The sequence below is a fragment of the Rhea pennata genome, chromosome 18 (assembly GCF_028389875.1).
Source record: "Rhea pennata isolate bPtePen1 chromosome 18, bPtePen1.pri, whole genome shotgun sequence".
NCBI lineage: Eukaryota > Metazoa > Chordata > Aves > Rheiformes > Rheidae > Rhea > Rhea pennata.
Window position 1 is genome coordinate 2,022,194 of NC_084680.1, and position 15,712 is coordinate 2,037,905.

Consider the following 15,712-nt stretch of genomic DNA (forward strand, 5'->3'; position numbering starts at 1 on the left):
GTCAGGATCTCCTTCTCATCCATACAGGTCTCCTACCAATTTTGCTTCATTTGCTGCATGTGGGGTTGGACTGCCCTTGAGCTTGGAGGAGGTGAGCCTTGAAAATCAGTCAGCTCTCCTGGACTCCTCTGCAGGGAGAGTATTTTAACACAGAGAGGTGGGGTAAAAATACCCCACCCCGTGGGCTTCTTCCAAGCAGAGCCCTGAACAGGCCAGAGTCTGCACTCCCGAAGCCTAGGGCTGTGATTCTGCTTTTTGCCCTGCTCCCTGCCTGCAGGATCCTGAACTCCATCATCCTGTGGTTGCTGTTGCCAAGGCTGACCACAACTTCCACATCTCTGACCAGTCCTTTCTTGTTTATAAGTGCAAGGTCTAGTAGAGTACCTCTCTTCACTGGCTCCTCAATCACCTAAGTTACAAAGTTGTTGTCGGTGCACTCCAGCAACCTTCTGACTTTCTTGTGCCCTGCTGTGTTGTCCCTGCAGCACATGTCAGGGTAGTTAAAGCCCCTCCTTGAGGACCAAGGCCTGTGGACATGAGGCTTCTTCTAGTTTTCTGAGGAAGGCCCCATCTGCACCACAAAATCACAGAATGGTAGAGATCAGAAGGCATCTCAGGAGGTCATCAAATGCAACCCCACCCTGCTAAAGCAGGGTCACCAACAGCAATGGCCCAGAACACTTTGCAGACAGCTTTTGAACATCTGCAAGAATGGAGACTCCCCAACTTCTCTGAGCTACCTGTTCCAGTGCTCAGTCACCCTCCCAGGAAAGAAGTTTCTCCTTATGTTCTGATGGAATTTCTTGTGTTTCTGTTTGTGCCTGTTGCCTCTCAAACTATCACTGGGTACCACTGGAAAGAGTCCAGCCCCATCCTCAGACTCCTCTGTTGTTCTTCATGTCCTTTCAAAGAGTGATTGAGAGTGGCCTTGCAATGACATTGGCCCAGTCCCTCAGCACTGATGGGTGAAGCTCATCAGGGCCCATGGACTTGTGGATGTCAAGTTTGCTTAAATCATCTCTAATCTGATCCTCTTCAACTACAAGAAAGTCTTTCTTTCTCCAGACTTTCTCCCTGGTCTGCATGGTTTGAGATTCCTGAGGTTTGGTCTTAACAGTAAAGACTGAAGCAAAAAAGGCATTTAGTTTCTTTACCTTCTTTCTACTTCTTCCTGATCAAGTGGTCAGACACTCACAACATCATTGCCCATATTGGTCTGCCCACTAATCCTGACCCATAAGCTTTCAGCTGGCTCATCACCCTTCTGTAGGCAAGGCTTCATGCATTCCAGTTGTTCTCTCACATAGAGGGCAATTCTCCCCCCTCACCTCCACAGCCTGTCCTTTCTAAAGAGCCTGTATTCATGCATTGTAGCACTCTAGTTGTGTGGACTTGGACAAGTTGACTGTGAGCCAGAAATGTGACCTTGTGGCTAGGAAGGCCAATGGTATTCTGTGGTGCATTAGGAAGACTGTTGCCAGCAGGTCAAGGGAGATGATCCTGCCCCTCTAACTCAGCTCTGGTGAAGCCACATCTCGAGTACTGCGTCCAGTTCTGGGCTCCCCAGTACAAGAGAGACATGGAGCTAATGGAGGGAGTCCAGTGTAGGGTTACAAAGATGATCAGAGGACTGGAGCATCTGCCCAGAGAGGAACAGCTGCGAAAGGTCGGCCTGTTTAGCCTGGAAAAGAGAAGAGTGAGGGGGGAATCTTATCAAGGTGTATAAGTATCTGAAGGGAGGGTGTCAAGGGGATGGGGCCAAACTCTTTTCAGTAGTCCCATGCAAAAGGAAAAGAAACTAGACTGAAAATGACCAGAAAGGACTGAAATACAGGAAGTTCCGCCTGAACATGAGGGGGATTTATTCACTGTGAGAGTGACAGAGCACTGAACAGGTTGCCCAGAGAGGTTGTGGAGTCTCCTTCTCTGGAGGTATTCAAAACCCACCTGGATGCAACTCTGTCTAACATATTCTAGGTGATCCTGCTTGAGCAGAGAGGTTGGACTAGATGATCTCCAGAGATTCCTTCCAATCTTACCCATTCTGTGATTCTGTGAGTTATCCCACCAGGTTTCAATGATCCAGTGTGAACAGAGCCCTGTAACTGCATGCAGACATAATTCCTCCTGCTTGTTCCTTATGCTGCATGCATTAGTGTAAAGGTCCTCCTGAGAGGCATTCAATTCAAGCAATTTCCAAGGAAAAGGATGAGAGCTTCTCACATAACGCTGTCCTTTTCGTACTTTCTTACTTATGCACGTGTACTTGGGGTGAACTTCATTTTGCCGTGTTCTCTTAATTTTGAGGATTCTTGTCTGAACCACCCTGTACCTTTTACTTGCCAACCCAATCCAGCACTTTTTAATTTGACTGTGGGTCATTACCTCCCTCTCCCATCTTTCCTAGTCTCCTCACTAGGTTGGTCAGCCTGTTGGCAAAAATAAAAAATATCTCTGTCAGGTGGATTCCATCTCTTCTCATCAGTCCTTGATCCTCAAAAAGGGTCCTGTGGTTTAAAAGCCAAATCCTTGTCATAAGGACAGCTGCATAACCAGATGATGAATGTCAGGTTGCCCCATTCCTCCTTAAGCCCTTCCTCTTTACCAGTATCATCAAGGAGAAAACCACATAGCCCTCCACGACCTTACTCCTCACCCCCAGCACCATGTAGTAACTTTTGGTGCACTCAAAGACTCCTGGCAAGATCATCAGTGTGTGTGTGTGTATGAGCAGAAAGGGGTAATAGTCCAAGCACCATACAAGCCTCAGTTACTTCTCTACAGGATCTGAGCCCCTAGCAAGCAGCAAACCTCCCTAGATAGCAAATCAATTTTGCAGATCTGCCCTCCATCCCCCACAGGAGGGAATATATGTAATGAAGTTTAATTATCAGCCATACTGCTTTTAAAAATATATACATTGCATTAGATCAGTAAAACCAATGTGGAGTTTGATATATTTTTAATAGTAAATATATTTGCTTAATACCTAATTAGTATGTAGCCCCCTTCCCAGGTTGTTTTCAATTAATCTAGTAGAATTACCTGTCATTTAGCTCATATGTAGCATTTTGGAAAGACTTGTCAAATTAGGTCATTTTTAACCTTACTAGAAATGTAGTACAAGGCAGAAAGGATACAAACCTATGAAAATTTTGCCATGCAATAGGTGTGACTTGAAACAAGTTAGTCATCTTTCCTGTGATGCTGTCTTCCACCCTTCCTAACTTTACTTTTTCTTCTATTTCGCCTTCCATCTTTCTCTTCTCTTCTTTTTTCCCCCTTTTTGCCAGTGGCATCCCTTTCGCATGCCGCATTGCTTGCATCCAGAGGTGCTTGACCTCTGCTCTTCTCTGCAAAATAAACCACCATATTTGTGTAGGTGACCTTTAGTTTAGGAACAATAAACTAGATACAGGTACAAGACAAAATGTTCTTATTGTGGCTCAGTTTATCAAGTGTGATGTCGACAGACACACTGTTCTTAGACAGCAGTGGCTACACACTTACCTACCTATAACTTCTCAGCCAACAATGACCATGTACAAGAGTGTAAGTGATACTTGTTTCTTCTTGTAAATACATCTAAGAGTGTCTTAATACTGCAGTTGACTATTACTTACTTCAGGACTCAACTAACCATTGAAAGTTTTTCTCATAGGGTACAAAAAAAATGCTAATTACATTGCCATAAAGTCAAAAGGAAGAGGGAGAAAATGTAAAGAGAAGAGAAGAGAAAGGAACTGAAAAGGTGAGGTGAGGGGAAGTTCAGAGGTTCTCAGAATAACAGATTGAATTGTTCAAACTGATCTAAATTGGGGAATTTCAGGTCATTTTCAAGGAAAAACAACAATGGGAGAGGAAAAAGAAACAAAACAGCCCTCACACCCTCCCCTAAAAATCCCTGGCACATTAAAATTAAACAGGAAAGAAGACACTGGTTAAAAAGAAATATATATTTATTATCAAGAAAAAATCTTGGTACATAAACACGCTCACATTTTTTCCATGAATTCTGAAAAATGTTTCCTAGCTGTACTGCTGACTTTATGTTGAAAAGCAGACTTAAATTATACATTACATAACCGTGCCCTGATGCTCTGGTCACAGAGATTCTGTACTCCTCCACTGAGGGCAACACAACAGGCATATGCGCAAGTTCAAGAGGATGACACAACTGTGTTTGAAAGGGTGGCACTCAGAACTACCAGCTACCAAAAAACTAAAGAGGAGGAATGAGAAGACTGAAGAGAGACAGTGAGGCCTCTGAAGTTTACTGCTGTGCCTTCAGAATAGATACAAGGCATATCAAGAATAGATTCAGCAGTTTAAAAAATGTTTCACAGATTAGCTGGATAACCTTCTGATGGTTCTTATATAACATAAACCTTGGAGTGAATAAAAAAAAAGAGCTTTTAAATCTCTGTATTTATTTAGAAGCAGCTCTAGAAACAGTTGTTTCCCACTACCATTTACCTCCAACAGCTTTATAGGAGTTGCAGTGGAAGTTCCCAAGAAACTGGACCTATATTAAAGGCCTTCCATATAGATCTTTTTTTAAATCAAATAAACATTTGGTTAACACAGGAATAACCATGTAGCTTTACTAGTCATAATTTAAATCTCTAGTCTAAATAAGCTTGCATATTCTGCCAGCTTTAATCATTGCAGAAATTTAACACAGCTTTTGGTCAGGTAACAGATCAGAAATCTAATTTGTCACCCCCACACCAAATGAAACAGGTTAACTGACTTTCCCTCAAACTCAAACTGTCTTGACCATAGATATAGATATTAGAACATTTTTACCAGCAATAAAACAAAATGTAAAGACATTTTGTAATACACAGCTGACAATAGATTATGAACAATTAAAAGGGATTATACACTTCTACAGAAAGATACGCATTAGTGTGAGAACACTAATCAGTGTTACTGAACAGCTACATACAGAATGAAGTTTGTTAAGTTGTGGAGATGGAGGAATTACTTAATACATTTACCAAAAAAACAGCAGTAGATAGAGAATGCTTAATATAGGTCAGAAATTTACAAATTGTTAATATTTATAGGCTAAAATGTTAAAAATAAGAATCTGATCTTTATAAACTTTGACTCCTCTGTGTGTTTTCAGATTTGTTTGATCATTTTTTCTTAAACAAAGAAGCCTGACAGTATTTCAGGGCTCTGCTGTTAGCACTGTTTAGCTGCAATGACTTGACTAGCTTTCTGTGCTTTGTCACTTAGAAAAAACCCACAACTAAAACATTACTGGACATTTAAACAGTGTTGGAAAGATCTTCCAGATGTTATATTCTTATTCTTGATGGGAAAAGGTAAAAAGTTCAATAGCAAGGTCTTGCAGTCTGTGCTCTCTGAAAAAGTCTTTTTTAAAAAACTGATGGATTGGAAGTGGTCTATCTATCATGGTGTATCCATCACTAAGGTCTATCCTTAGTGTGCAGTTTGGTAGATAGTACACTTTACAGTATATTCAAGACTTTTTCTGTATCTCCTTCAAAATACTTACAAAAGCATATTAAGTCTGCTGACAGAGATGGTTCCAGTGTGTAGCATCTAGGTCACCATTTCAAGTGTCCCCAAGATGACAGAAGGCCAAAACTATCAATCTGTTACTCTGTAACATGATAATGACCATTCTCACTTCACAGATACAACATGTTTGAACTGGGCCTGTCCTTTCTTTCTATTTCCTTCCATTCATTCTGTCATCTTTCTGTACACTTTCCTGTCTTTCCTTACATATTCAATATCTTCCTAGTTCTTGCATTCTGCTCCCTGTCATTCCCAACTATTCATAACTACTCCTCCTAATTTCTTTCCATTCCTAGCTATTCCTTACTATACCCCTTTCTGTTCCACATCTATTTCCTGCAACTCCCTATTATTCCATGTTTCCCATCATTTCTGTTCCCTGACTTCCTCCATCATTCCCATCTATTCCCAATATATTCCCTATCATTCTCTATTTCCCACTGTTTCCTTCTATTCCCATGTATTCTCCATCATTGTCTGCTATTTCATCTGTAGCAAGAATGTGCACATGGGTGTTGTTTTGGTGCATTTCTTGTAGCCAAGGAAGCCTGTTCCACATAACTGATCACCAGATGGTTTGGCAGAGTTACCAAATGAGAGAGATAAGGAGAGCTGGTGATCACCAACCTGCTTGTGGGTCACATATAGCTATAAACAAAAGACAGAAGAAAGGCTTGGTGAATATGGTTTGATCCAGCAGTAGAGAACGTGCAGTGGAGTGTTGCTCCTGGACAGATGGGCCTGCCTATTGATCTGTTTATTTTTCTTTTGTTGTGAGCATACCCTATGCACAAGGTCAAATAAAGGCTTCCAGTTGCTTCAACTTCATGTTTTGTGCAACACTTATATTCCCTGTCATTCTGTGCCACTACTTGTCATTTCTTTGCATTTCCTTCCATTCCCCATAAGTCCGGCCTGTTACCATCTCCTCACTATCACTTCCACATACTCCCTGTCATTTCCTGTTATGTCCATCTGCCATCCAACTTTTCTTTCTATTCCAGCCTATTCAACACCATTCCCTACTACCTGTATTGTTCCCATTTTTCCTATACAGAAACCACCATTTCTTTCTACTCCCTTCTGTTTCCTATCATTCTTTTCTCGGGTCCACCATTTCCTTCTATTTAACATCATTTCCTTTCCTTCCTAATACTTGTCATTTATTCCTGGATCTTTCCTTTTTTCCCCCATTTTCTTTCATTTTCTGTTTTCTTCTCCTTTTTTGAGAATATTTCAGGTTCCTAGTAGGAACATCCATTTGGCATTTTCCATACAAGAATGGGATTATTACTTTAAGAAGCAGTAGCCTACACAATGACTAGTTGTACATCTTATCATCACCCAACTCAAACAGCCTTGCAGAAAGCCTGCACCTCCAACACATTCTGTTTCTAAGGACAAGGCAGTATAGCTCTGTTTTCTAAACAGATGTAATTTTTTTCCTGCTTGACTCCTTCTGTTTACAGTTGCCATATGATCTGCCGTTTTTTCTTGTAGTTTGACGCCTATTCTCTCTATAACCATTCCTCTATTCAGTATTTTTGTTTGTCAGTATGCTGATTTCAGGTGAACAAAGACATCCATTCTGGTTTTAAGCCTCGTACATCCCACTTTACTTTTCTGTATTCACACAGAATCACATGGAATGGTTGATGTTCAAAGGGACCTTCAGAGATTATCTACTCCAACCCCCCCTGCTCAAGCAGGGTCACCTACAGCATATTGACAAGGACCCTGTCCAGACAGCTTTTAAACATCTGCAAAGATGGAGACTGTGTAACCTGTCTGGGCTACCTTTTCCAGTGCTCAGTCATCCTCACAGGAAAGAAGTTTCTCCTCATGTTCTGATAGAAATTCTTGTGTTTCTGTTTGTGCATGTTGCCTGTCGAACTATCACTATGCACCACTGGAAAGAGACTAGCCCCATCCTCTTGACACTCCTCCTTCAGATATTCAAACACATTCTTAAGATTCCCCCCTCAGTCTTCTCTTCCCCCCATTCATTCAGGACTCTGATGAGTAAGTTGAACAGGATTGGAGTCAGTATTGACCTCTAGGGAAACATCACAAGCTACAGGCCTCCAATTAGATTTTGTGATACTCATCACAACCCTCTGAGGTCTGCCTTTCAGCCGCTTTCAATCCACTTCAGTAACTGCTCATCTCACCTCTACTGCACCAGCTTGCCTAGGAGGATGTTATGAGAGACAGTGTCCAAAGCCTTCCTGAGGTCAAGGGAAACAACATCCACTGCTCTCCTCTCATCTCCCCAGACAGTTATTCCATCAGAGAAGGCTATCAGACTGACTAAGCATGATTTCCCCTTTGTGAATCAGTGTTGACTACTCCTGATCAGGTTCTTACCCTTCATGTGCTTGGAGATGATGCCCAGGAGAAGCTGCTCCAACAAAACACTTCAAACAGTCCATCATAATTTTTTTAAAAAAACAACAGGTTTTTATCAATTTTAAATAACCATTTCTCTTCGATGTCATTTTTTTACTGGGTGGGGGTGGAGCTTGTTCATTTAAACAAAGGTCAGGAACTAGTATTCCAGAAAACAGAAAGCTTTGAAGACAAAGATATGGATGACAGCTGTTAGCAGTCACAATTCAGCAGTGAAGACTCAACACCAAACTCACCCAACTTCTAACTACTCAGTTGCTCAGATGTTTAAAAGCAAAAGGCAAAGCTATGACATTTAAGCAGTAAGTGCTTCTGCCAAGCTCTATCCTTATAGTCTTTCTTTTTGGTTTAAAAATAAAAGCATGACTGGAAAAACACATATCAAGGATTCTTTCATCTGTCAGTAGTTCCAGAATGGATTAACCATTGAAAAAAATTTGTCTAAGGAACATCTTGCCAGCAAGACATTTTTACAGCAAGGTATGTATGTATGTATTTCATTACTCAAGGAAGCTCAAATACCTCATGGTCTAGGAGTTTTATCAGGTATCTGATCCTTTCATATTTTAGGAAAATTCCTTAACTATTGTCAGGTCAGGATCTTTTAACATAAATAAGCAATACATTGCGGTTAAAGTGGTGAAATCTCTGCTTTTAGCGGGTTGGGCTATAATTTATCAGATCTGACCTGTGCCTTCAGCTTTATACGCTGCTACTGCAGCAGCTACACAAGGCATGTACTGCTCAGAATATGTTTTTTTTATTATCACTTCATTATTCTTTATCACTTTGGGATAGTGACAGTGTCCTGCTTTGACTGGCCTCTGATAGTTACTTAGAGAAGTCAGCATCCATGTCAGGGTGCAGAACAGCCAGCAATACATTATGTGCTTAAAGATATAGCCCAATCGAACTCAAGCTTGTTGGTTACCCTTTCATGACATGCACCCTACAGTTTTTCCAGAAGCCTCTACCGTTCTCCCAGACCATTTTTATTGTTTTCTGGTATTTCCAATCCAGAGTCTTCAGGATTTCCCTTTCAAGTCTGTTCCCATTTCCATCCCAATCATGAAAAAATATTACTAAAAACAGAGTATTCTGTACATACGTGTTGCAGTTCTCATAAATCACATGTTGTAAAAGTAGAAGTGTATAAGCAAATGAAAGGTAGCTTCCAGAAAAGCTAAACTCAAAAGTTTCACTGCAAAGATGTAGGAGTTTTTCTTTCAAAACTTTATGAAAGGATCAGGAAAAAAAAATGCATTTGATTAAGCTGCAGGGGAAATCTCCTGTTGCTAAGAAAAGCTTCATTTATTCCCATATAATCTGGGAAGCACACCAGTGATATCTTATCTTAGAAAAACTGCTAAAAGATGTTTAGAACTCACATTGGTAAGCACATATGAATGGTATAAACAGTCTCCAGTTGGAGAGGCTTCACTCCATTCACAGGTTTTATCTGTGCTCAGATTTAAAAGACTCATCCTAGACTGACTTTTTAGTGGCCCAACAGCCACTAAAAGACAGATCAGCCTGAGAATGGCAGCAGTTCCTCATTTATCTTCACATTTCACAGATTCCTCATTATCGCTCATATGTGAGCATCCGATATGGTAACAGTACTTTAATTTCTTGTATAAATCCATTATGCCAGTCTTCTACTGCTGTGTAGTGTGTGCATGTGTATAATGGGCTTTTTTTAAATCAACGGCAAATGCTGCAGTTTATAAGAACCACAATAGGTGGAATCAATGATTCAATGCACAAATGTCAGACATCTCATAGATTTCCATTCTAATACACAGATAGAGCTAAAGTTTATACTGAAAGCCCCATTTCTCCTAGCTTGTTAGATGTATTCATGTTCTTCAGCCTGGAGAGTTGTATATTTATGATTTCAGTAACAAATTTTAGTCTTCAGGAGCGTATCTCTTTTGTTCTACACTCACCTGAAAGAATTTTCTCTCTTGAAACTGATTGCAATGACACAGTAGCAGGTCTCTTAAAGCTGATGGCTTTACAGACACAGCTATTCAAGTGAATAACTGATTTTTAAAAAAAAATGTGTAACCAAAACGCATCTTACTAGGCCATTACAAGGAAAACATTCCATGTCAGTAAAACTTGCGCAAACAACTATGCACACACTAGTGACAGTCAGACCTACCCGGCAATCCTGAACATTCACGCCTATGCCGCTCCTTCCAGGATTTCCTTCTGCAAGCTTCACTGCAAGTGAAGATTTCATGGCAATGAATGCAAGGTGTCAGCTGAACACCAACAGAACGTCCGCACTGATAGCAGTATTTAAAAAATGGTATCCTAGAACAAAGCCAGTTGTAAAAAAAAAAAAAAAAAAAAAAAAAAAAAAAAAAGCACAATATTGTTTTTTAAAGTTTTTTCTTAGTCTGACAGCATGTTTGTTCATCACAGTAAAATTAAATGAAAATTGCTGACAATATAGAAATATAAATGTCCTAATATTCAAAATATTCAAGGATAAAGAAACAAGAGACCCTGCTGCTTATCATAGTGGTATGTGGGGACCAGATTGCACACCAGCCCCTAGAAAAGTCAAATGTCTTGGTGAGAAACATGCCCAAGCCTTTAACAAACCAGCATTCACATCATAGTGCACTGTGTGCTTTTGCCTCCTCATAACAACTGAGTCTGGAGGTATTCAGTTTCCAACTGGCAGGCAGGCCAGAAAGAAAGTCAAACAGACTTAAAAAAAAAAAAAAAAAAAAAAAAAAAAAGGAGAGAGAGGGGGAGAGAGAGAGAGAGAGAGCGAGAGAGAGAGAGACTTTTTAAAAAAACTGACAGAACCTACTGGAATACTGCACAGGCAAACAGGGCTACAGCTAGGTCACTGAAACACAGCAATTATTCCAAAGCTGGAAGAAGCAACAGAGAGTGCTTAGGCAAAGATTTTCAATGGGATTGGGAAGTAAAATGTTAGTAATGTAAGTTCACGTATATACTTATATCCTTTTTAAAGCATTTAAGAATTCTTTACAGCACCGATTTCCTTAATACGGTCTGAGCCAAATTGTTCTGAGCTTGTGAAATCTGGCCATATCATAAAGCCAAAGGTGATTTCATGCAATAGATTTGTTCATGTGTTAGTATAATTTTAAAGAAGAGCCATCAGAGGCAACATTGGACGCATTATACATAATACCAAGTCAGATTTTATAGCATTCTAATCATGTGACTTGGATTCCATTAAATGCCTTGCTAAGGGAACTAGCAGGCAATGACCCAGGTAACTCCTGTCAGTATCCTGTCAAAGCACAGCCACAGTCAAACAGGGGTCTTTAGAAAAAGAATTCGTCCAACTTGAATTGGAAACTGCAACAAGTTTCCTGCAGTGTCCCCAGAAGAGAAAAAGAGCAAGGATCACATCCTTAAGAGTAACAAGTGCTCTGTGAGAGGATAGCTACAGCGTGGGCACAGTGGTCAGCAGAGGATAAGCCACAGCTAAATATGAACAATGATATCAAGGAACTCCAGTTACTGTACAGATAAGCTAGTAAATTTTTCCCATCCTTCCACGGAGCCAAGAATAGAAAGTGATAAAAAAGGAACTTGGGTGGAATTAGGCCTTTGCAGGGAAAGAGTTTTGTGAGGAGAGTGGCAGGATCCCTGAAATGATAACTCGTCTACCAACTGCTGTCTCATTCAGCTGTAAATTTAAAGGCCTGTCCAATTGCAAATCATAACCTCGGAAGTCTGCCTAGGGCCGTATGTTGAGAACATGATACAAGTCTTGCATTTCGAAGTTTATGGGAAATCCTCGTTCTAGGGGAGTGAACAGTCAGCTGTTGAAATCAACAGAGAAAACAAAACTTGCACAATTGGGGCAAAGGAAATGGCTAGCAATTTTCACTGAGATTTCATCTCTGCCTGCAAGTGATCCCTGACATCTATTTGTAAAATGTGTGTGTGCTGCTTTAACCTTCCAGATTTCATTTTAATTCTTAGCTTACATTCTTTTGGCTATTTCTGCATTTTATGCTACTGTTAATCCACTTTGGTTCAGCAGAAATGCTACCTCACAATTTATGTTCAAAATAGCGCCTCAGTTCCTGACAATGATGTTACTCTCATTTGATTCAAATACTGAGACAAAGTTCAGAACGATGTGAGTGCCTTGCAGTAGAAGAAATTGATGATAGAGCACAGTATCCCTGAGCCAAGTATTTTCTGTTACTCAAACTGCTGTTAATGCTACAATTCCAAGATTAATGTTCAAACTCTAGAAGTCTTTCCTGATTTAGAAACTAGAAATGCAAGCTACAAAACTTGTGTGGGTCCATTTCTTTGTATTTGTAAACTACCCTAAGCCACTAATGTCATGAGTTACCTTAAAATACCAGGACACACTGCTTATTACAAGACAACTGAATATTATACTCTCCTGGTAGAGGCTGAAACTGAAAAGGAGTGATGTGATCAGAACAGAGAAAGAGGCTGTCTGTAGCTGACAAGACTGGACATACTAAAGAGGAAATAATTAGAAAAGAAAAAACATGGCAGGGTGATATAAGGCCCAGTGAGGAAAAAAAAAACAGGACAAAATATTTTTGGCTAAGAACAATCAACAACTGCATGCAGTGTCTTTCACCTACCTCACTTCTTCCGCATGATGGCTCCCCCATTTCTTCTTTGAAGCAGATGTACGAATATTTGAATCCACTACATCAACATAAGGAAGAGGGAGAAAAAAAAAATCAGTATTCCTGCTTAGGACCTCAGAATTAGAATACTAGTCTCAGGATACCTTTCCTTGAAACTCTGTTTGGTCACAGGACAGTTGTTGATCAACTGGACAAACATTATCAATATGATGATGTGTATCAAACTAAAACAGTATCCTTCTTGAAAGTAAGATTATGGAAAATGTGAGACATAATAGTTCTAGGTAATATTGCTTTCTGCTCCTATACAAAACATTTGTAAGATTATAGTGGTATTAGCAGATCTAGATTCTAAGTCTGATTTCGCCACGTATTTGAGCACTATTCAGGAAGTCACTCAAATCATCTTAATTTACATATTTATTGTCACCACTCTAATAGTAAAAGCGCATTGTTAGAGTGGGTATCCTAGGAATGGACCTGGGAGCAATTTGCCATAGGAACGGACATAGGCTAGTGTCCAGAGTCACCATTGAGTGCATACTGCTACCTGCACTAAATGCAAAGCAATTCAAAGGTCTATCTGTGAAAGAGAAACAAGCTTCCTCAATCACTCTGCAATACATGGTAATAGATCTTGTATAGGAATTTAAATTTTCCTTCACAGTGACTTGTTCGTTTTCTTTAATGTTTGTAGAACCCCTATATCTCCTCACTGCATATGTACGATTGGTCTTGAGAAAGAGTTATCCTTTCAGACACCAGTACTGGAACTAATAACAGTAAATTCCCACTGCACACCAGGCAGTGCAATCTTTAAGCTTGAACTAACATTTCTTGGATCTTCTCAACTCTTCTTTATTCCATTCTCCCTCTTTCAGGATGACACGCTCACGGAGCTTCCCAGTAATGTGTTCTATCAGTGACTGGCGTTTTTGAAAAATCTCCCGCTCAGATGCTGTCAGTACATGGTATGGTGTGTGAGCAATTCTCCTATCCTGCAATACACCAGGAGTCAATATGCTGATGTACGGGAACACAAATATAACATGTATTTCAGACTTAAAGCCAAATCAGATTCAAAGCACAGTATCATCCCTGACTAATCCTTGTATAGGAGATGTCCATAGTAAAAATTTTAGTTATTCTGATTATCTGTTCAGTGAGTGCTCAACAAGTTAACTAAAACAATTTTTCTTCAGGGGAGAAGCTGCCTTGCTTAGGCCTTGCAGGGCTCACCTCCTCTCCCAGAACTTCTGAGAACACAGGAAAGCTTCCTGAAAATGGAAGAACTGCTAGAGGGCACTGTTTGGCCGCTATTAAATTTCTCCGTTTCCCAGACTGCTTCCTGGTAGTGCCAGTAAGGAGCATACTAGACCCAAGATACAAAAGCGTAAGGCAGACCAGCGTAAGGTAGGAAAGAAATAAGTATGCTGCAGCATGCTGACCAAGTCTGGCCAGTGATTGCAACTGCTAATTGTTTAATTTAGTTTCTTATTGAGGATTGGTTGTAATTGCAAGCCAAAGAATAACAAATTTTATTATCTACATGGAACACTGGAGCAGGATGCAGAAAACCACATTAGCTCCAAAGGGCTGCTCTGTCAATGAGATGCAGCAATGGATCCCACAGTATTAACAATGAACTGTACTCCACCTTAGGAGTGCAGGTACCATGCTGCACTTTCTCAAGCAGCTTGAAGATGGCTGCTCTACTGCAAGGTGACCAAGGCTCACCATTACTTCCGTTCTTTTCAAAACATCTACTGTTTATGTCCCAGAGGCAAGCAATCTGTAGTGTAACTTGGCTTTCCTTTTCATCCATGAAGTTTGCATTATTGAACAAATGATTCTCTCGAGAACCAAATCATTTAATCTCTGCAGCTGCTAAAAAACAATGACTCTTTGTCATGTAAACTTTCTTATTAACAATAAAGCTAGGAACAAAACACTTACATGACACAAAGGCAGAATCATTTCTAATTAGAAACTATTACAGCATCAGAGACCATCTAAAGGCTTTTTAAAACATTCCTCTCACCACCAACAATCCCCCAACCCTCCCCCCACCCCCACCTCCCAAAAAAATCCCCCACTGGGAAGAAAATTCTTAGTTATACTTCACAGTAAGATTCCTTTATAATAAATTATAAAGGATTACTTTAGTAAATGGTTAACCATTTATTTTAAAGTTTGATTGATCAGTAATTTATTATCATAGCTTATAACACACTTAAACTTATTATCTACTATATATAACTCGTAACAACTTTTCCTGATTTGAATATAGCCTCAAGGAAACACATGCTACTTCTGTTTTTAATGGCTGGATGTAGGATTACAGCTAACTCTTTACAAACCAGTTGGAATCTTACTATAAAATGCCACAACAGAGTTGCCTTAACAGGCAACACTTAGAGCGGTATTCACACTTTGGGTAATTCTAAGTTCAGCAACGAATGACATGAGTCTCAAGACAAATAAAGGGAAAAGTAAATTCCAAGTGAAAGCTTCTGAAGAAGGCCCTAAACAAATCCTAAGGACACAAGAGGCTGTTTGTTCTGATAAGGACATAGTATCTTAAGTTATGGGAACTGAAATCATACCTGGTAATATTCAAAATAGGCATAATCAACAGCTGTTCCCACTGCTTTTTGCCGTCCTTCCCTAAGAGTTACTGGTGCTAGGATATCTGCACCAGCTTCAAGCAGCTTATCAACCTGAAAAAAGAAAGCAAAACGTTAGACATCCAATTTTCTAACTAACCTGTGTCCATGCCACAGTTAGACACAGGAGCGAATATCAGAGCTTAACCTCTGTGTGACTATTTTGTGTACCAAGTTGTGCATTTCTTCTGCCACTGGAGTGCCATTGATGGACTGTCAAATCTAAACGTGTCTTATACGTAAAACCTTCTTGGAAGCAGTTACTATTTGTTTTTAGATATCTCACAATCTAATCTTGCAGCAACAGATGAAGCACGGACAACTAGTGAGATGGGGGCAGAACGGAACTCATCTGGGAAAATCTCTTCTAGTCCTCCTCAGTCACAGCTTTCCTCCCCTCCATTCTCAATGGGATCAGCTCTGTGCTTTGTGGGATGAGGA

The 15,712-nt window shown here is 40.1% G+C and overlaps 1 protein-coding gene across 1 annotated transcript in view; it reads right to left on the reverse strand.

Moving 5' to 3' along the window:
• Positions 1–1,585: 1,585 nt before the first annotated feature.
• Positions 1,586–15,712, reverse strand: part of ANKMY1 (ankyrin repeat and MYND domain containing 1) — a 29,949-nt gene continuing 15,822 nt past the window's right edge. The window contains exons 12-17 of the mRNA XM_062591292.1: positions 15,212–15,325; positions 13,438–13,603; positions 12,597–12,663; positions 10,133–10,287; positions 2,606–2,697; positions 1,586–1,681 (exon numbers count right to left, since the gene is read on the reverse strand). Of these exons, the coding sequence (XP_062447276.1) occupies positions 1,586–1,681; positions 2,606–2,697; positions 10,133–10,287; positions 12,597–12,663; positions 13,438–13,603; positions 15,212–15,325 (690 nt within the window). The remainder of the gene's footprint in view (positions 1,682–2,605; positions 2,698–10,132; positions 10,288–12,596; positions 12,664–13,437; positions 13,604–15,211; positions 15,326–15,712) is intronic.